This window comes from Procambarus clarkii, chromosome 41, assembly GCF_040958095.1.
Source record: "Procambarus clarkii isolate CNS0578487 chromosome 41, FALCON_Pclarkii_2.0, whole genome shotgun sequence".
Taxonomy (NCBI): Eukaryota; Metazoa; Arthropoda; class Malacostraca; order Decapoda; family Cambaridae; genus Procambarus; species Procambarus clarkii.
Genome location: NC_091190.1, coordinates 27,943,538 through 27,962,994, shown reverse-complemented (window position 1 = coordinate 27,962,994; position 19,457 = coordinate 27,943,538). Strand labels below are relative to the sequence as shown.

At 47.2% G+C, this 19,457-nt stretch overlaps 1 protein-coding gene across 1 annotated transcript in view; it reads right to left on the bottom strand.

Annotated features, from left to right (window-relative positions):
• The window catches only part of LOC123751641 (lachesin), a 66,760-nt gene that overhangs the window by 15,957 nt on the left and 31,346 nt on the right, over window positions 1-19,457 (bottom strand). Inside the window, exon 2 of the mRNA XM_069339494.1 lies at window positions 3,023-3,193. Coding sequence (XP_069195595.1) covers window positions 3,023-3,193 — 171 coding nt within the window. The remainder of the gene's footprint in view (window positions 1-3,022; window positions 3,194-19,457) is intronic.

Below are 19,457 nucleotides of genomic sequence, written 5' to 3'. Positions count from 1 at the left end.
CATGAGGACACTCATCATGCTACACCTGCAACATGAGGCCACTCATCGTGCTACACCTGCAACATAAGGCCACTCATCATGCTACACCTGCAACATGAGGCCACTCATCATGCTACACCTGCAACATGAGGCTACTCATCATGCTACACCTGCAACATAAGGATACTCATCATGCTACACCTGCAACATAAGGCCACTCATCGTGCTACACCTGCAACATAAGGCCACTCATCATGCTACACCTGCAACATGAGGCCACTCATCATGCTACACCTGCAACATGAGGCCACTCATCATGCTACACCTGCAACATGAGGCCACTCATCATGCTACACCTGCAACATGAGGCCACTCATCATGCTACACCTGCAACATAAGGCCACTCATCATGCTACACCTGCAACATAAGGATACTCATCATGCTACACCTGCAACATAAGGCCACTCATCGTGCTACACCTGCAACATAAGGCCACTCATCATGCTACACCTGCAACATGAGGCCACTCATCATGCTACACCTGCAACATAAGGCCACTCATCGTGCTACACCTGCAACATAAGGATACTCATCATGCTACACCTGCAACATGAGGCCACTCATCGTGCTACACCTGCAACATAGGCCACTCATCGTGCTACACCTGCAACATGAGGACACTCATCGTGCTACACCTGCAACATGAGGCCACTCATCACGCTACACCTGCAACATGAGGCCACTCATCGTGCTACACCTGCAACATAAGGCCACTCATCATGCTACACCTGCAACATGAGGCCACTCATCGTGCTACACCTGCAACATGAGGCCACTCATCACGCTACACCTGCAACATGAGGCCACTCATCGTGCTACACCTGCAACATGAGGCCACTCATCGTGCTACACCTGCAACATAAGGCCACTCATCATGCTACACTGCAACATGAGGCCACTCATCGTGCTACACCTGCAACATGAGGCCACTCATCATGCTACACCTGCAACATGAGGCCACTCATCGTGCTACACCTGCAACATGAGGTCACTCATCACGCTACACCTGCAACATGAGGCCACTCATCGTGCTACACCTGCAACATGAGGCCACTCATCGTGCTACACCTGCAACATAAGGCCACTCATCATGCTACACTGCAACATGAGGCCACTCATCGTGCTACACCTGCAACATGAGGCCACTCATCACGCTACACCTGCAACATGAGGCCACTCATCGTGCTACACCTGCAACATAAGGCCACTCATCATGCTACACCTGCAACATGAGGCCACTCATCGTGCTACACCTGCAACATGAGGCCACTCATCACGCTACACCTGCAACATGAGGCCACTCATCGTGCTACACCTGCAACATGAGGCCACTCATCGTGCTACACCTGCAACATAAGGCCACTCATCATGCTACACTGCAACATGAGGCCACTAATCATGCTACACTGCAACATGAGGCCACTCATCATGCTACACCTGCAACATGAGGCCACTCATCGTGCTACACCTGCAACATGAGGGCACTCATCATGCTACACCTGCAACATGAGGGCACTCATCATGCTACACCTGCAACATGAGGCCACTCATCATGTTACACTGCAAGATGAGGCCACTCATCATGCTACACTGCAACATGAGGGCACTCATCATGCTACACCTGCAACATGAGGGCACTCATCATGCTACACTGCAAGATGAGGCCACTCATCATGCTACACTGCAAGATGAGGCCACTCATCATGCAATACGTGCAACAAGAGGCCCTCATCATGCAACACGTGCAACAAGAGGCCCTCATCATGCAACAAGAGGCCCTCATCATGCAACACGTGCAACAAGAGGCACTCATCATGCAACAAGAGGCCCTCATCATGCAACACGTGCAACAAGAGGCCCTCATCATGCAACAAGAGGCCCTCATCATGCAACACGTGCAACAAGAGGCCCTCATCATGCAACACGTGCAACAAGAGGCCCTCATCATGCAACAAGAGGCCCTCATCATGCAACACATGCAACAAGAGGCCCTCTTCATGCAACAAGAGGCCCTCATCATGCAACAAGAGGCCCTCATCATGCAACACATGCAACAAGAGGCCCTCTTCATGCAACACGTGCAACAAGAGGCCCTCATCATGCAACAAGAGGCCCTCATCATGCAACACGTGCAACAAGAGGCCCTCATCATGCAACAAGAGGCCCTCATCATGCAACACATGCAACAAGAGGCCCTCATCATGCAACACATGCAACAAGAGGCCCTCATCATGCAACACGTGCAACAAGAGGCCCTCATCATGCAACAAGAGGCCCTCATCATGCAACACATGCAACAAGAGGCACTCATCATGCAACACATGCAACAAGAGGCACTCATCATGCAACAAGAGGCCCTCATCATGCAACACATGCAACAAGAGGCACTCATCATGCAACACATGCAACAAGAGGCACTCATCATGCAACAAGAGGCCCTCATCATGCAACACATGCAGCAAGAAGCCACTCATCATGCAACAAGAGGCACTCATCATGCAACACATGCAACAAGAGGCCACTCATCATGCAACACATGCAACAAGAGGCACTCATCATGCAACAAGAGGCCCTCATCAAGCAACACATGCAACAAGAGTCCCTCATCATGCAACAAGAGGCCACTCATCATGCAACACATGCAACAAGAGGCACTCATCATGCAACAAGAGGCCACTCATCATGTAACACATGCAACAAAAGGCACTCATCATGCAACAAGAGGCCCTCATCATGCAACACATGCAACAAGAGGCCCTCATCATGCAACAAGAGGCCACTCATCATGCAACACATGCAACAAGAGGCACTCATCATGCAACAAGAGGCCCTCATCATGCAACACATGCAACAAGAGGCACTCATCATGCAACACATGCAACAAGAGGCACTCATCATGCGACAAGAGGCCACTCATCATGCAACACATGCAGCAAGAGGCCACTCATCATGCTGCAACAGCTGGTGTAAGAGGCCACACACCTGCGTTCTCCACATCGCAGGGGATGATGACTGACTGCCCCACCTCCACCTTGAAGGTCTGTGAGCGCGCCAGGAAGTTCGGCGCGTCCTCTATCACCTCCTCGTAGTCCTGGTACGTACTTGCGTCATCGTAGTTGTAGTTGTAGTTTTCCGTGTAGCCCCTTGATAGTCCTGTAGACAGAAGTGAGAGAGTTGCTATAGTTCTGGCTGTAGCCCCTTGACAGTCCTGTAGACAGAAGAGAGAGTTGCTATAGTTCTGGCTGTAGCCCCTTGACAGTCCTGTAGACAGAAGAGAGAGTTGCTATAGTTCTGGCTGTAGCCCCTTGACAGTCCTGTAGACAGAAGAGAGAGTTTGCTATAGTTCTGGCTGTAGCCCCTTGACAGTCCTGTAGACAGAAGAGAGAGTTGCTATAGTTCTGGCTGTAGCCCCTTGACAGTCCTGTAGACAGAAGAGAGAGTTGCTATAGTTCTGGCTGTAGCCCCTTGACAGTCCTGTAGACAGAAGAGAGAGTTGCTATAGTTCTGGCTGTAGCCCCTTGATAGTCCTGTAGACAGAAGAGAGAGTTGCTATAGTTCTGGCTGTAGCCCCTTGACAGTCCTGTAGACAGAAGAGAGAGTTGCTATAGTTCTGGCTGTAGCCCCTTTGATAGTCCTGTAGACAGAAGAGAGAGTTGTTATAGTTCTGGCTGTAGCCCCTTGATAGTCCTGTAGACAGAAGAGAGAGAGTTGATATAGTTCTGTCTTTAGTCCCTTGATAGTGCAGACAATAATGCACTAATGCTTTGTCTATATTGTACACGGGATGTGTGTACTCACTTGTACTCACCTGTGTGTGTGTGTGTGTGTGTGTGTGTGTGTGTGTGTGTGTGTGTGTGTGTGTGTGTGTGTGTGTGTGTGTGTGTGTGTGTGTGTGTGTGTGTGTGTGTGTGTGTGTGTGTGTGTACTCACCTAGATGTGCTTGCAGGAGGGTCGAGCTAGGCTCCTAACCTCACCTTCTGAACGTTCGTTGATGAATTAATGCAGTGACTCATTTCTCACACTTTTATCATATTTACATTCAATTTTTTTTAATTGAATTTGCTTCAACGACTTCTGCATTTTATCATTTATTGACAGCTTCAACACAGAAGAAAAATACTTCCTGATGGCTCTATGGCTCATTTGCGTCTCCTGTTTCCATCTATGACTCGTTCCGCTGTTCATGGCTTTGAACAACGCTGTTTTGTTTACTTTGTCAATTTCCCTCAGATTCTTATATATTGTTATCATGTCAGGCCTCACCCCGCTATCATGTGGTACGGGTGAGACCTGACATCCTGACACTCTCTCCTTCCTTCAGTGTGGTAAGGTTCAGTTCTCTCAGTTGTTCCTCGTAGCTCAGTCCCCTCAGCTTCGAAACAAGTCTCGTTGCATATCTTTCGACATTTTCTAGTTTCTCCTTGTCCTTTTTTAAGAAAGGGTTCCATGCTGGGGATGCATATTCAAGAGTGGGTCTCACCTTCGCTCTATATAGAACCTGGAAAGCTCCTTTATCTCAGTTTCTGAAGGATACGCGGACCACAATCTAATCTTGACCTGATTCTTCTCATTAGCTTTGCATCACCTGCAAACATTGATATGAAGGAGCAAGTTCTCTGTCAGATCATTGGCATATTAGAAACAGGATGATCCCTGGAGCCGACCCTTGTGGTACTCCACTTATTACCACTCTCCATTCTGATGTCTCTGTTCTCACTGTAACCCTTTGATTCCTTCCTGAGAGACACTCTCTGACCCACCTTAGGACTCTTCCAGATATACCGGCCTGCTTTTCTAGTTTGAGTAAGTTTTTTCCTGCGGGTCCATATTAAATGCCTTCTGACAGTCAAGGAATATGCAGTCTGCCCATCCGGCTCTCTCTCTTGTTTGATTGTTGTCATCTTGTTGTAGAACTCCAGCAAGTTTGTTAATCAAGATTTTCCTTTACTAAAACCATGCTGGTGCCTTGAGACAAAATTGATTTGTGCTAAATGTTGTACTGGCCTGGGACCAGATTCACGAAAGCACTTATGCAAGCACTTACGAACCTGTACATCTTTTCTCAATCTTTAGCGGCTTTGTTTCCAATTAATAAACAGTTAATGAGCTCCGAAGCACCAGGAGGCTGTTTATAACAATAACAACAGTTGAATGGGAAGTTTTCGGGCTTTTAAACTATTTAATAAATGTAACCAAAGCCGTCAAAGATTGAGGAAAGATGTACATGTTCGTAAGTGCCTGCGTAAGTGCTTTCGTGAATCTGGCCCCAGCTTGGGATCAATCTCTCTGGCAACTTGCAGGGGGATACTTGTTAGTGATATGGGTCTGTAATTTAACAGTTTCTGTCTTCCTCCTTTCTTGTAGATTGGTATCACATTAGCCATTTTCCAGATGCCAGGAAGTTCTCCCGTTTCTAGAGAGGAATGAAATATTATGGCAAGTGGGCTGCACAATGCTTCAGCTGCCTCGTTTAGTACCCATGGTGAAATTTGGTCTCGACTTCCGATTTTTGTCACATCCAGTTCCTGCAGTAGCTTCTTGACTACTTCTGATAACACTGTTATTTCAGTGAGGCTTTTCTATGGAGTTTCCCGTTCAGTTTAGGCTCTAAGCTCTAGTGGCAAATCAGGCTCCAGCTTGAATATTTCCTGATAACTTTTGTCAAGTTCCTCAAATGACATTAATTGTCAATTTTTACTATCATTTTGCGTGTCTCTTTCCTCACTTTGTCAAGTTTGATAACCTGCTCATTCACAGTCATCTTCCTCCTGATGTGTGTACTCACCTAATTGTGCTTGCGGGGGTTGAGCTCTGGTTCTTTGGTCCCGCCTCTCAACCGTAATGTGTGTGTGTGTGTGTGTGTGTGTGTGCGTATGCGTGCATGGATGAGCCGTGCATGGATGATTATAACAGGGGGAGGTAATGTTATGCAAGGAATACCAACAAACTAACCAATTTAACAAAATCACATCCAATTTGGAGGAGTCCGATGGGATTGAACTCGCGCTTCTAACAATGCACTCCATTGCTCCAAAATGTATCGTAGATTGATTACGTTATTGTGACTTGGTTGTGGGTATAATATGCAGCTACAGAAGGGGATACAGGTGAAGGACGAACAGATGACTGGATCTCCGCAGCAATACCTTGTATTGCTGCGGAGATCCAGGTGATCCAGGTGTTGCTGTACCAGGTGTGTAACGGGATGGTTTAACCACATTTATAGAGAGGGTCAGAAATATAAGGGCAGAACTATGCCCATTCATATGACGGTCGGGAGCCGGTCGGCCGAGCGGACAGCACGCTGGACTTGTGATCCTGTAGTCCTGGGTTCGATCCCAGGCGCCGGCGAGAAACAATGGGCAGAGTTTCTTTCACCCTATGCCCCTGTTACCTAGCAGTAAAATAGGTACCTGGGAGTTAGTCAGCTGTCAGGGGCTGCTTCCTGGGGGTGGAGGCCTGGTCGAGGACCGGGCCGCTGGGGACACTAAAAAGCCCCGAAATCATCTCAAGATAACCTCAAGATTCAAATAAGGACAAAAATATGGCCTCAGAAGTGAGGACAAGAATATGGCCTCAGAAGTAAGGGCAAGAATATGGCCTCAGAAGTAAGGGCAAGAATATGGCCTCAGAAGTAAGGGCAAGAATATGGCCTCAGAAGTAAGGGCAAGAATATGGCCTCAGAAGTAAGGGCAAGAATATGGCCTCAGAAGTAAGGGCAAGAATATGGCCCTCAGAAGTAAGGACAAGAATAAGGCCTCAGAAGTAAGGGCAAGAATATGGCCTCAGAAGTAAGGGCAAGAATATGGCCCTCAGAAGTAAGGGCAAGAATATGGCCCTCAGAAGTAAGGACAAGAATATGGCCTCAGAAGTAAGGGCAAGAATATGGCCTCAGAAGTAAGGGCAAGAATATGGCCCTCAGAAGTAAGGGCAAGAATATGGCCTCAGAAGTAAGGGTAGAAATATGGCCCTCAGAAGTAAGGGCAAGAATATGGCCTCAGAAGTAAGGGCAAGAATATGGCCCTCAGAAGTAAGGGCAAGAATATGGCCTCAGAAGTAAGGGCAAGAATATGGCCTCAGAAGTAAGGGCAAGAATATGGCCTCAGAAGTAAGGGCAAGAATATGGCCTCAGAAGTAAGGGCAAGAATATGGCCTCAGAAGTAAGGGCAAGAATATGGCCTCAGAAGTAAGGCAAGAATATGGCCTCAGAAGTAAGGGCAGAAATATGGCCTTTGAGGCGAGGGACAAATAACTTGACCATAACAGCAGGAGGCCTGGTGGAGGGTGCAGGGGGGGGGAGGTGGGGGGATGGGGGGCTGAATGCCTGTTAAAGGTCTTTTCAGTGATGAAGCTCAGGAGATTAGATTGGATTTTGGGGGATGGGGGGGGGGATTGGATAGAGCGTGGGGGAGATGGGGAGAAGAGGGTTAGTACTAGGGAAAGGGGGGAGGGGGGCAGGGTAGGGATAGAGAGGGGGGGAGGTGGAAAGGGTGTTAAAAGTAATTTGGGATCTAGCACGTCTTCCCCTTCTTGTTCCTAATCCTCATCTGCCTTCCTTTCCCCTCTCCCTCTCCCCTCTCCTCCTCTCCCTCTCCCCTCTTTCTCTCCCTCCCTCTTACCTGCTTCCCCTCGGCTTCCCTCCAGGAGAAGCCCTCTGAGAGATGAGGGGAGATAAGAACCTCCAGGAGAAGCCCTCTGAGAGATAAGGGGAGATAAGAACATGTATTGAAAGAAAAGGATCACATCATTTCCAATTTATTTTTTCGGAAATTCCCTGTAGCGTTGAGAGATGCACTCAGCGATGCACTCACTGATGCACTCAGCGATGCACTCACTGATGCACTCAGCGATGCACTCACTGATGCACTCAGCGATGCACTCACTGATGCACTCAGCGATGCACTCACTGATGCACTCAGCGATGCACTCACTGATGCACTCAGCGATGCACTCACTGATGCACTCAGCGATGCACTCACTGATGCACTCAGCGATGCACTCACTGATGCACTCAGCGATGCTCTCACTGATGCACTCAGCGATGCACTCACTGATGCACTCAGCGATGCACTCACTGATGCACTCAGCTATGCTCTCACTGATGCACTCAGCGATGCACTCACTGATGCACTCAGTGATGCTCTCACTGATCCACTCAGTGATGCTCTCACTGATGCACTCACTGATCCACTCAGTGATGCACTCACTGATCCACTCAGTGATGCTCTCACTGATCCACTCAGTGATGCTCTCACTGATGCACTCAGCGATGCACTCAGCGATAGTTGTGTTGGCTGGATGTTCGTCATTAAACAGATCCATCTCCCGTTGCCGGAGACGGGAAGCTTCTATTTAAGCTTGAGTCCATTTATTAGAGGATAGCATGCGGCTAAATAGACTTCTATTTAGGCAATCTATTTTAGATTGATTCCAAGTCCCTGGATTGCGAGTCGTGGACGTAGACCACTGCGCCACAGGACCCAGCAAGTAAGCTAGTGTCGCCATGTTATCACGGTGGCAAGAAACGTCGCGGCTGTGTTAAGTTGGGTGAATACTGGTCAGGCAACAGGGTGGAACAAATGGAACAAATGTTCAGCCGTCCATGGAACAAATGACGCGGTAACATAGCACACGTAGGGTCGGTGGAGTGTTTCAAGCGTAGGAGAGACACATATATATGGATGAGTTTGGGTGGATACAAATGGGAGCTGCCTCTTGTACCAAGAGGCTTTATGCAGTTTAGTTACGTAGTACTGACCTAGTTGTACTCACCTAGTTGTGTTTGCGGGGGTTGAGCTCTGGCTCTTTGGTCCCACCTCTCAACTGTCAATCAACAGGTGTACAGATTCCTGAGCCTATTGGGCTCTATCATATCTACCCTTGAAACTGTGTATGGAGTCAGCCTCCACCACATCACTTCCTAATGCATTCCATTTGTCAACCACTCTGACACTAAAAAAGTTCTTTCTAATATCTCTGTGGCTCATTTGGGCACTCAGTTTCCACCTGTGTCCCCTAGTGCGTGTTCCCCTTGTGTTGTGATGGAGCGGCCAGGTGTGTGACAACACGCCGGCATACTGACACAGCAGAACACCTCCACAACCGTGACGCTATAAATTCCAGGTATAAAAACATAAGGTAAATGAAAACAAGGTTAATCGACATTATAATATGTGTCGTGTAGTACGGCGGGTTTACGTCCTTGACTCACATTCCAAGATCCCGGGTTCGATCTCCTGGTGGGACTAATGTGATTGGACACGTTTCCTTTCATCTGATGCCGCTGTTCACTTAGCAACTACAACAACAACAACAACAGCTAGGAACATTACGGGCTATTCATGCCCGTGCCACCTCTTGGGGTGGCATAATCTTCATCAAACAAGCAGCTAGGAGCAAGGGAGAGACCCCGGTCATATGTGGCATGCTCCTATCTTGAGGTTATCTTGAGATGATTTCGGGGCTTTTTCTAGTGTCCCCGCGGCCCGGTCCTCGACCAGGCCTCCACCCCCAGGAAGCAGCCCGTGACAGCTGACTAACTCCCAGGTACCTATTTTTTACTGCTAGGTAACAGGGGCATTTAGGATGAAAGAAACTTTGCCCATTTGTTTCTGCCTCGTGCGGGAATCGAACCCGCGCCACAGAATTACGAGTCCCGCGCGCTATCCACCAGGCTACGAGGTCCTAGAGGGGAGTTAGAAAATAAATGGTTGTCTATGAAAATTGGAGTCAATTGGCGAATTGACACATATCGCATACCATATGCAGTATCATTAATTGGTAACCAGGACCACTTGTATGGAAAAAATACCTGTATATGTATGCTCGGAATAGGGTTCATTTATCTTGGGCTGGTGATGTTGCCAGTGACAATTTACTGGAATGTGGTTGGAGGGGTTTGCTTGGGGGAGACAACTCCCCTAACCAACTGTCTGATGATGGAGGTACGGGATTGGACTTTGGGAAGGGAGGCAATAAAAGCACTTCGATAGTCCCTGCAATAAATAATAAGTTTGACAGGGAAAAGTTTGGGCAAAAGCAACATGGATGGTCCTCAACAATTCCTAGGCATTACGGGCTCACCATAGCCCGTGCTGCTTGGGACGTTTTGTTCCAAGCAGCGAATCTTAAACAACAACATCCCCACCTGCTACACCAATAGCAGGAGGCCTGGTCGAGGACCGGGCCGCGGGGACGCTGAGCCCTAAAATTATCGCAAGGTTACCTGCCTTAGAGACAAAATAGACGATTTTAGTTATCTTGTCTACACAGTAACATAGATATCATTGCAATAACGGACACAGGGATGGGTAGAGAATAGGAAGCTATTACCGGAATATCAATGAAGGGATTCAATTTATTTCACACGGATAGACTAGACGAGAAGGGGAGTTTCTAAGCTGATGTCAACGAAGTTTTAAAATATAATATCAAACATGGGATTAAAACTGAGCCACATACAGAAACTCTTCAGTTAGAATTAAATGGAAAATAATAATAACACACTGCGGCATTGTAGTAAGTTTCTTAATAATAATATTGTATAAATATAAGTTATATATAGGCTACCAAACTTCGACACAATGGAATCAAATCATGTGTGGAATACAATAATTACGTAAATATTCCATAACTTTTTATTTCATAATAAAATATGTAGAATAATAATTGCATAATATTCCATAGCATAATATTTGATAATGTATGGATTATAATAAGTATGGAATAATAATAAGATATAATAACTCAATTCTGATAGAAATTACCTACTAAAAATTATCTGCTGGATTAAGGTCCTGCCCGAAACGCTGCGCGTACTAGTGGCTTTACAAGAATGTAAATACTGTACTATCCAATGTATTCTCACAAACCCAATGTACCTTCTTGTATATATATAAATAAAATAAAATAAGATCTAGAGCATCTAAGTCAAACAATGTTTGTGTTATGGAGTGACATTAATTTTAGTGGAATAAACTGAACTAACAAAATAAAGGAATCCAAAGCAGATTTGTTTATGATTAGTTGAGGATTGATATATAAAAATTTTCACTGGCACCACGTACAAAAGTAATTTGAGCTGCCTAACCCACTCTGCCGCTGAGTAATGTTCATTGGCTGATATTTGTACCAGCCAGCTCCCGCCTCTTAGGGGCCCCGGGCGGTGCTTCCCTCTGGTGGCCCGTCGCTAAACTAATCTAGATACAGTCGTGTGGACGGCCATCGGGCCTCCGGACCATCACATGTAAGTTATGTTGTCATCCCCCGCTGACGGCTCCCCTAACCAATCACTCACTCTCTACTGCATTCACCCGCTGGCGATTGGTGGGATTACTGGGATTATATATTGGGATTATACATATATAAATATATATATATATATATATATATATATATATATATATATATATATATATATATATATATATATATATACATATATATATATATATATATATATATATATATATATATATATATATATATATATGTCGTACCTAGTAGCCAGAACGCACTTATCAGCCTACTATGCAAGGCCCAATTTGCGTAATAAGCCAAGTTTTCATGAATTAATATATTTTCTCTAATTTTTTTCTTATGAAATGATAAAGCTACCCATTTCATTATGTATGAGGTCAATTTTTTTTTAATGGACTTAAAATTAACGTAGATATATGACCGAACCTAACCAACCCTACCTAACCTAACCTAACCTATCTTCATAGGTTAGGTTCGGTTAGGTAGCAGAAAAAGTTAGGTTAGGTTAGGTTAGGTAGGTTAGGTAGTCGAAAAAACATTAATTCACGAAAACTTGGCTTATTAGGCAAATCGGGCCTTGCATAGTAGGCTGATAAGTGCGTTCTGGCTATTAGGTACGACATATATATATATATATATATATATATATATATATATATATATATATATATATATATATATATATATATATATATATATATGTGTATATATATATATATTCTTCTGTCTTATCTACTACATATTTCTTTCTTACACAAACGCACACATCCCCAGGATGCAGCCAGTAGAAGGTGTTTAACTTACAGGTACCTATTTACCGGTAGGTGAACAGGTGCATCACGTGAAAGATACTGCTCATTTGTTTCTGCCACGACCGGGAATCGAACCAGGCAGTTCGATTCCCGAACCTGGAGAAGGAATCGAACCGGCGGGCCCTTGGGACTAAAACACACAGAGGACTGTCCTCTTGGCTTCGAGGACTTGTGTGTGAATAATTTTTTATATAAACTTAATAACACAAAATGTGTTACGAACTTGGTTACATAGGGAGCCAGCCGGTCGGCCGAGCGGACAGCACGCTGGACTTGTGATCCTGTGGTCCCGGGTTCGATCCCGGGCGCCGGCGAGAAACAATGGGCAGAGTTTCTTTCACCCTATGCCCCTGTTACCTAGCAGTAAATAGGTACCTGGGTGTTAGTCAGCTGTCACGGGCTGCTTCCTGGGGGTGGAGGCCTGGTCGAGGACCGGGCCGCGGGGACACTAAAAAGCCCCGAAATCATCTCAAGATAACCTCAAGATATAAGGTGCACAATTATTTGTTACTGGCTGTCGAGTTCCTCCAGCTCCTCAGAAGGCGGCCTGAAATTCCGAGTACAGTGTGCGGGTCCCCTCTGTATTGGCACACTGAGCAGCTGGAATAGTAAACTGGCAGCTCTTTGGTCTCGTTGTTTCCATCTGCTTAGAACCCAGATCCTTCAAAAAACTTTTTACACTTTTTTTCCAGGCGTCAAGTGTCTCCGAAGCACTGGAGTCAAAGTTGTAGTATTTACCTATTTGTGAGAACGGGAAATTGATGCCTAGCTCTTTATACCCCGCCTATTAGCCTTGTTGTACCTTTAGTGGTGATCCAGTTTTCTCGTCCTCTTATCTGTAACACATCGAAGATCGTCGTGCATACAAGGTCGGAATCAGCATTACAACTAAACTTGAGTCCTACGGAGTCCTTCCGCTTGAGTGGAGGTGTGTAGGAGCCCATGCTGGCACATACACCACCACCCCCAGCGTGACGCTATCCGCCCATCAGTCAACACGCCGGCCAACACCGACGACGAGAATTGGCTGATTTCCTGTGGGTGGCAGCACCACCCACATGTGCAACACTGCAGTCATTGTGGGTGTTATCCGCCAAACACACACCGAAACTACGACGTTGGTACAACGTTCGAACAAGTTTTAACACCTACTAACCAGTTATAACAACCAATATAGCAAGTTGTAACAACGTTCTAATCCGTCATAAACACGTTAAGCCAAGATGTAACAACTTTATTACAAGTTGTAACAAGCGGAAAATAGAGACAGTTTCGGTTTGTGTTTCCAGGGTAGTTTACTACACATGTGTAGTCCTACACAAACTGCTTGCCGTTCTTCCAGGGGTTCACTGTTATCCCATCGGGGCCACCAACAGGAACATAAGGGTTATGGGGCATTACACAACGGGGCTCTTACTCAGCTGGGCCTCCAGCAGTGGTAAAGTTACTCTTAATGATGTTAGCTTTACTGTGCCTCGAGTACCATTGTACTGTGCTTTGGCAGTGCCGGGCATGTTGGCTGTGCCTGTCACTCACCGCGTTGCCACAAATATACCTATACTTGGTGTGGATTCTGACAGCAAGGTGGATGGGCCACTATAATTCGGAGACCTTTGATGTGAGACATGTGAAGGTTGCTGACATTAGGGCTGCTAATAGGAAATCACCCAGATAGGGAGCTGCTACTACTGTCAGGCTAACAGTGTCGCCTGATGTTGTTGCAGCACCTTAGTGCACTACTGCTTCTCGGTCTATAACAGGACCGTCCCAGCTGGATTGCTTGGGTGCGTTTGATGGTGGTGGCTGGAATGCCGGGGCTGCAAGAAAGACCCACTTAGTGGCACAGTGTTGGGATCGTGCACCCCTGCCTCTTGACGTAGGTAATCCAGTAGAATTTTCTTCACCAGGTTGTCAGATGCTGTGGAGGAGGACAGGAAGGCTGGCACGGCGATTTGTGTTGCTGTGCGGACGCCAGGACCTCCCGAGTCTGACGGGAATGGAGGACTTCTGCTGACAGTGAATTAGGTAAGTGGTCATATTCATCTAACCTGAGGCCATTGTAAGGTGGTGAGCATCTAAGAAGGTAGGTCAACCAGGGGAGGGCCAACCATTTGGTGATGAGGTAAAGTGCATCGTGAGCATCAATGTCTTCAATCCTCCCATCCATCCTCGTCAGGTCAGCGAAGCCTTATTCCTTCTCTGAATTCATACTATTAATTCCCCTTTTTCCAAGGAAGGGAAGGGAAGTATGAGGAGAAAGCGCCAAGCCATTACGACTGTGTAGTACCTGAAAGGGATCAGGATAAGGATTTCCAAAGAGAGAAAAGTCATAGCTTCAAGTATTATGAAATCTTTTACCCAAGCCGGCTACATCGTCGTCCTCCAGATTCCGAGTCTAAAAGTAATTTGGTCCGCTCTGCGTGAACCGGTTCGTCATTATTTGAAGCTCTTGGTAAGCAGATCTGTCGGGCGTGTGTCACTCCACTCACTCTCGGTGTCCTGTACCGCTAGACGTGAGGCGCAGTCATCACTCTGGCGGTGTCTTGGGCCAGACGCCTCCTTCCTGCACCCCGCTCTCTCCCGGGTCTGGTCTGACTGACGTCAACACAGCCAGCGTGTCCTAGGGTCTGGTCTGACTGACGTCAACACAGCCAGCGTGTCCTAGGTCTGGTCTGACTGACGTCAACACAGCCAGCGTGTCCTAGGGTCTGGTCTGACTGACGTCAACACAGCCAGCGTGTCCTAGGGTCTGGTCTGACTGACGTCAACACAGCCAGCGTGTCCTAGGGTCTGGTCTGACTGACGTCAACATGGCTGACGTAAGCCAGACCCATGACAGCTGTCAATGGATGACTGACACTTTTAGCTTTGCCAGCTGCAGTGTTCGTAACTTTACCAATAACAACATACTATGCATGATTGGATTTGAGATGATAATAGACATGTTAGAACGTATTTGTTCTTAATAGAGTTATTAGAACCTATATGTTGTTAAGTTATATTTATTAGACTTCAGTAGTTGTTAATACATATACATGAGACGCCATTCGTTATCAACAGTCATATATTACATGTTTATCCTTACCATAAGTCATATATCAGAAGCTAATAGGAGCCGGTCGGCCGAGCGGACAGCACGCTGGACTTGTGATCCTGTGGTCCTGGGTTCGATCCCAGGCGCCGGCGAGAAACAATGGGCAGAGTTTCTTTCACCCTATGCCCCTGTTACCTAGCAGTAAAATAGGTACCTGGGTGTTAGTCAGCTGTCACGGGCTGCTTCCCTGGGGGTGGAGGCCTGGTCAAGGACCGGGCCGCGGGGACACTAAAGCCCCGAAATCAACTCAAGATAATCGTTGTTAAGAGATAATACATTAGCTGGAACCCGTTATTTGTCTTATTATGTTAATTCGGCTCTCACTCCTTGGTGTTTAATTCGTTATTATCAACATTGACCACAACGAAATGTTCAATGATTCGTTATGTCCTCCCGGCAATAACCTCTCCCGTCCCTTCCCTGGTATGCCTTTATCCTCATTAACCGCGGACTCGTTAATCACGAATCCCGGTGGCGGAACTCAATCTATCTCATTAGGCAATGGTTCGTTAATCCTACCGAGACTCAATTTCATCTCGGTAACTTTATCCTCATTAATTTTAGCTTATCTTGCCATCGGGAAACTGAATTTCGTTAGCGAGGTCTCTCGTTAGCGCACCGACGTTCATTTTTACCCTTATCTGGTTCACTATTGCCATAACCTGGTTCATCGTAGCCTTCCCTGGTTCACCATAGTCTTCCCTGGTTCATCGTAGTCTTCACTGGTTCATCATAGCCTTCCCTGGGTCATCATAGCCTTCCCTGGGTCATCATAGCCTTCCCTGGGTCATCATAGCCTTCCCTGGGTCATCATAGCCTACCCTGGGTCATCATAGCCTTCCCTGGGTCATCATAGCCTTCCCTGGGTCATCATAGCCTTCCCTGGGTCATCATAGCCTTCCCTGGGTCACCATAGCCTTCCCTGGGTCATCATAGCCTTCCCTGGGTCATCATAGCCTTCCCTAGTTCATTATAGCTTATTCTAGTTCATCACCACTGTTAGGGACGTTACAGAATGTTGACCAGGTACAGTCAAAGAGCGAACTCAACATCTAGTCCCTGGATGATGGTACCGAGGCAGGTACACAGGGGTCCCTGGATGATGTACCCTGGCAGGTACACAGGGGTCCCTGGATGATGTACCCTGGCAGGTACACAAGAGTCCCTGGATGATGTACCCTGGCAGGTACACAGTGGTCCCTGGATGATGTACCCTGGCAGGTACACAAGAGTCCCTGGATGATGGTACCCTGGCAGGTACACAGTGGTCCCTGGATGATGTACCCTAGCAGGTACACGGGAGTCCCTGGATGATGTACCCTGGCAGGTACACAGGGGTCCCTGGATGATGTACCCTGGCAGGTACACAGGGGTCCCTGGATGATGGTACTCTGGCAGGTACACAGGGGTCCCTGGATGATGGTACCCTGGCAGGTACACAGGAGTCCCTGGATGATGTACCCTGACAGGTACACAGGAGTCCCTGGATGATGTACCCTGGCAGGTACACGGGAGTCCCTGGATGATGTACCCTGGCAGGTGCACAGGAGTCCCTGGATGATGTACCCTGACAGGTACACAGGGGTCCCTGGATGATGTACCCTGGCAGGTACACAGGAGTCCCTGGATGATGTACCCTGGCAGGTACACAGGAGTCCCTGGATGATGGTACCCTGGCAGGTACACAGGAGTCCCTGGATGATGTACCCCGGCAGGTACACAGGGGTCCCTGGATGATGTACCCTGGCAGGTACACAGGGGTCCCTGGATGATGTACCCTGGCAGGTACACAGGGGTCCCTGGATGATGTACCCCGGCAGGTACACAGGGGTCCCTGGATGATGTACCCTGGCAGGTACACAGGGGTCCCTGGATGATGTACCCTGGCAGGTACACAGGGGTCCCTGGATGATGTACCCTGGCAGGTACACAGGGGTCCCTGGATGATGTACCCTGACAGGTACACAAGAGTCCCTGGATGATGTACCCTGGCAGGTACACAGGAGTCCCTGGATGATGTACCCTGACAGGTACACAGGGGTCCCTGGATGATGGTACTCTGGCAGGTACACAGGGGTCCCTGGATGATGTACCCTGACAGGTACACAGGAGTCCCTGGATGATGTACCCTGGCAGGTACACAGGAGTCCCTGGATGATGTACCCTGGGAGGTACACAGGAGTCCCTGGATGATGTACCCTGGCAGGTACACAGGAGTCCCTGGATGATGTACCCTGGCAGGTACACAGGGGTCCCTGGATGATGTACCCTGGCAGGTACACAGGAGTCCCTGGATGATGTACCCTGGCAGGTACACAGGAGTCCCTGGATGATGTACCCTGGCAGGTACACAGGAGTCCCTGGATGATGTACCCTGGCAGGTACACAGGAGTCCCTGGATGATGTACCCTGGCAGGTACACAGGAGTCCCTGGATGATGTACCCTGACAGGTACACAAGAGACCTTTGAGTGGAGTACCACCGCGGTACTCGAAGCAAAATTGAAGACTTTAGGAAGATAGAAGGATGAATAGGTATTGTACCAATTTCATAGGATGAATAGGAAGAATGAATAGGTATTGTACCAATTTCATAAAAGTGCATTTTTATTTTTAATCCATAACTAACAGAGTTTGACTGACTGACATCTGAAATAATATCCTGTGAAGTATTTCAACTCTCCCACTCCGTAAACATTGCAACTAGTTTACCGATACCAATAACGTACAAACCCGTGCAACCCATCTAACCTATGGAAGCCGGCACCATAGGAGCTTTCACGGATCTGTTTGTCGAATCTTAGTTTAATTTGACAGTGGGGCATTAAGAAAATATGCCATTTTAGAATAACAGCCACTTGGACTGGTTGGTACAGCGGGGGACCTCTCTTCTTGCTGGTCCGCGTTCGATCCCCGTACGGCCAGCTAGATAACCACACACGCGCGCACAAAACATCCGAACATTCGAAATACATATATACGTAATAAATTTATACACATACAAAAATACAGGAAACACACGCACACACACACACACACACACACACACACACACACACACACACACACACACACACACACACACACACACACAGAGGGTATAGAATCGTTTCTCTCAATGTTTGCCGATGATGCAAAAATTATGAGGAGGATTGAAACTGAGGACGATAGTAGGAGGCTACAAGATGACCTAGACAGTCTGAGTGAATGGTCCAACAAATGGCTGTTGAAGTTCAACCCGAGTAAATGCAAAGTAATGAAACTAGGTGGTGGAAATAGGAGGCCAAACACAGGATACAGAATAGGAGATGAAGTACTTAATGAAACGAACAGAGAGAAAGATCTAGGAGTTGATATCACACCAAACCTGTCTCCTGAAGCCCACATAAAAAGAATAACGTCTGCGGCATATGCGAGGCTGGCTAACATCAGAACAGCGTTCAGGAACCTGTGTAAGGAATCATTCAGAATCTTGTACACTACATATGTAAGACCAATCCTGGAGTATGCGGCCCCAGCATGGAGCCCGTACCTTGTCAAGCACAAGACGAAGCTGGAAAAAGTCCAAAGGTATGCCACTAGACTAGTCCCAGAACTAAGAGGCATGAGTTACGAGGAAAGGCTGCGGGAAATGCACCTTACGACACTGGAAGACAGAAGAGTAAGGGGAGACATGATCACAACCTACAAAATCCTCAGAGGAATCGACCGGGTAAACAAGGATAAACTATTCAACACTGGTGGGACGCGAACAAGGGGACACAGGTGGAAACTGAGTACCCACATGAGCCACAGAGACGTTAGAAGGAACTTTTTCAGTGTCAGAGTAGTTAACGGATGGAATGCATTAGGCAGTGATGTGGTGGAGGCTGACTCCATACGCAGTTTCAAGTGTAGATATGATAGAGCCCAATAGGCTCAGAAACCTGTACACCAGTTGATTGACGGTTGAGAGGCGGGACCAAAGAGCCAGAGCTCAAACCCAGCAAGCACAACTAGGTAAGTAGGTGAGTACACACACACACACACACACACACACACACACACACACACACACACACACACACACACACACACACACACACACACACACACACACACACACACACACACACACACACACACACACACACACACACACACAGAACAACAACATTCACTTGTCAACAATACACCCCATAGAGGCAAGCAGGGATACGAGCCCTGCCAAAAATGACGGAATACAGCTGTCAAATGGTACTCAAACAGCTCAT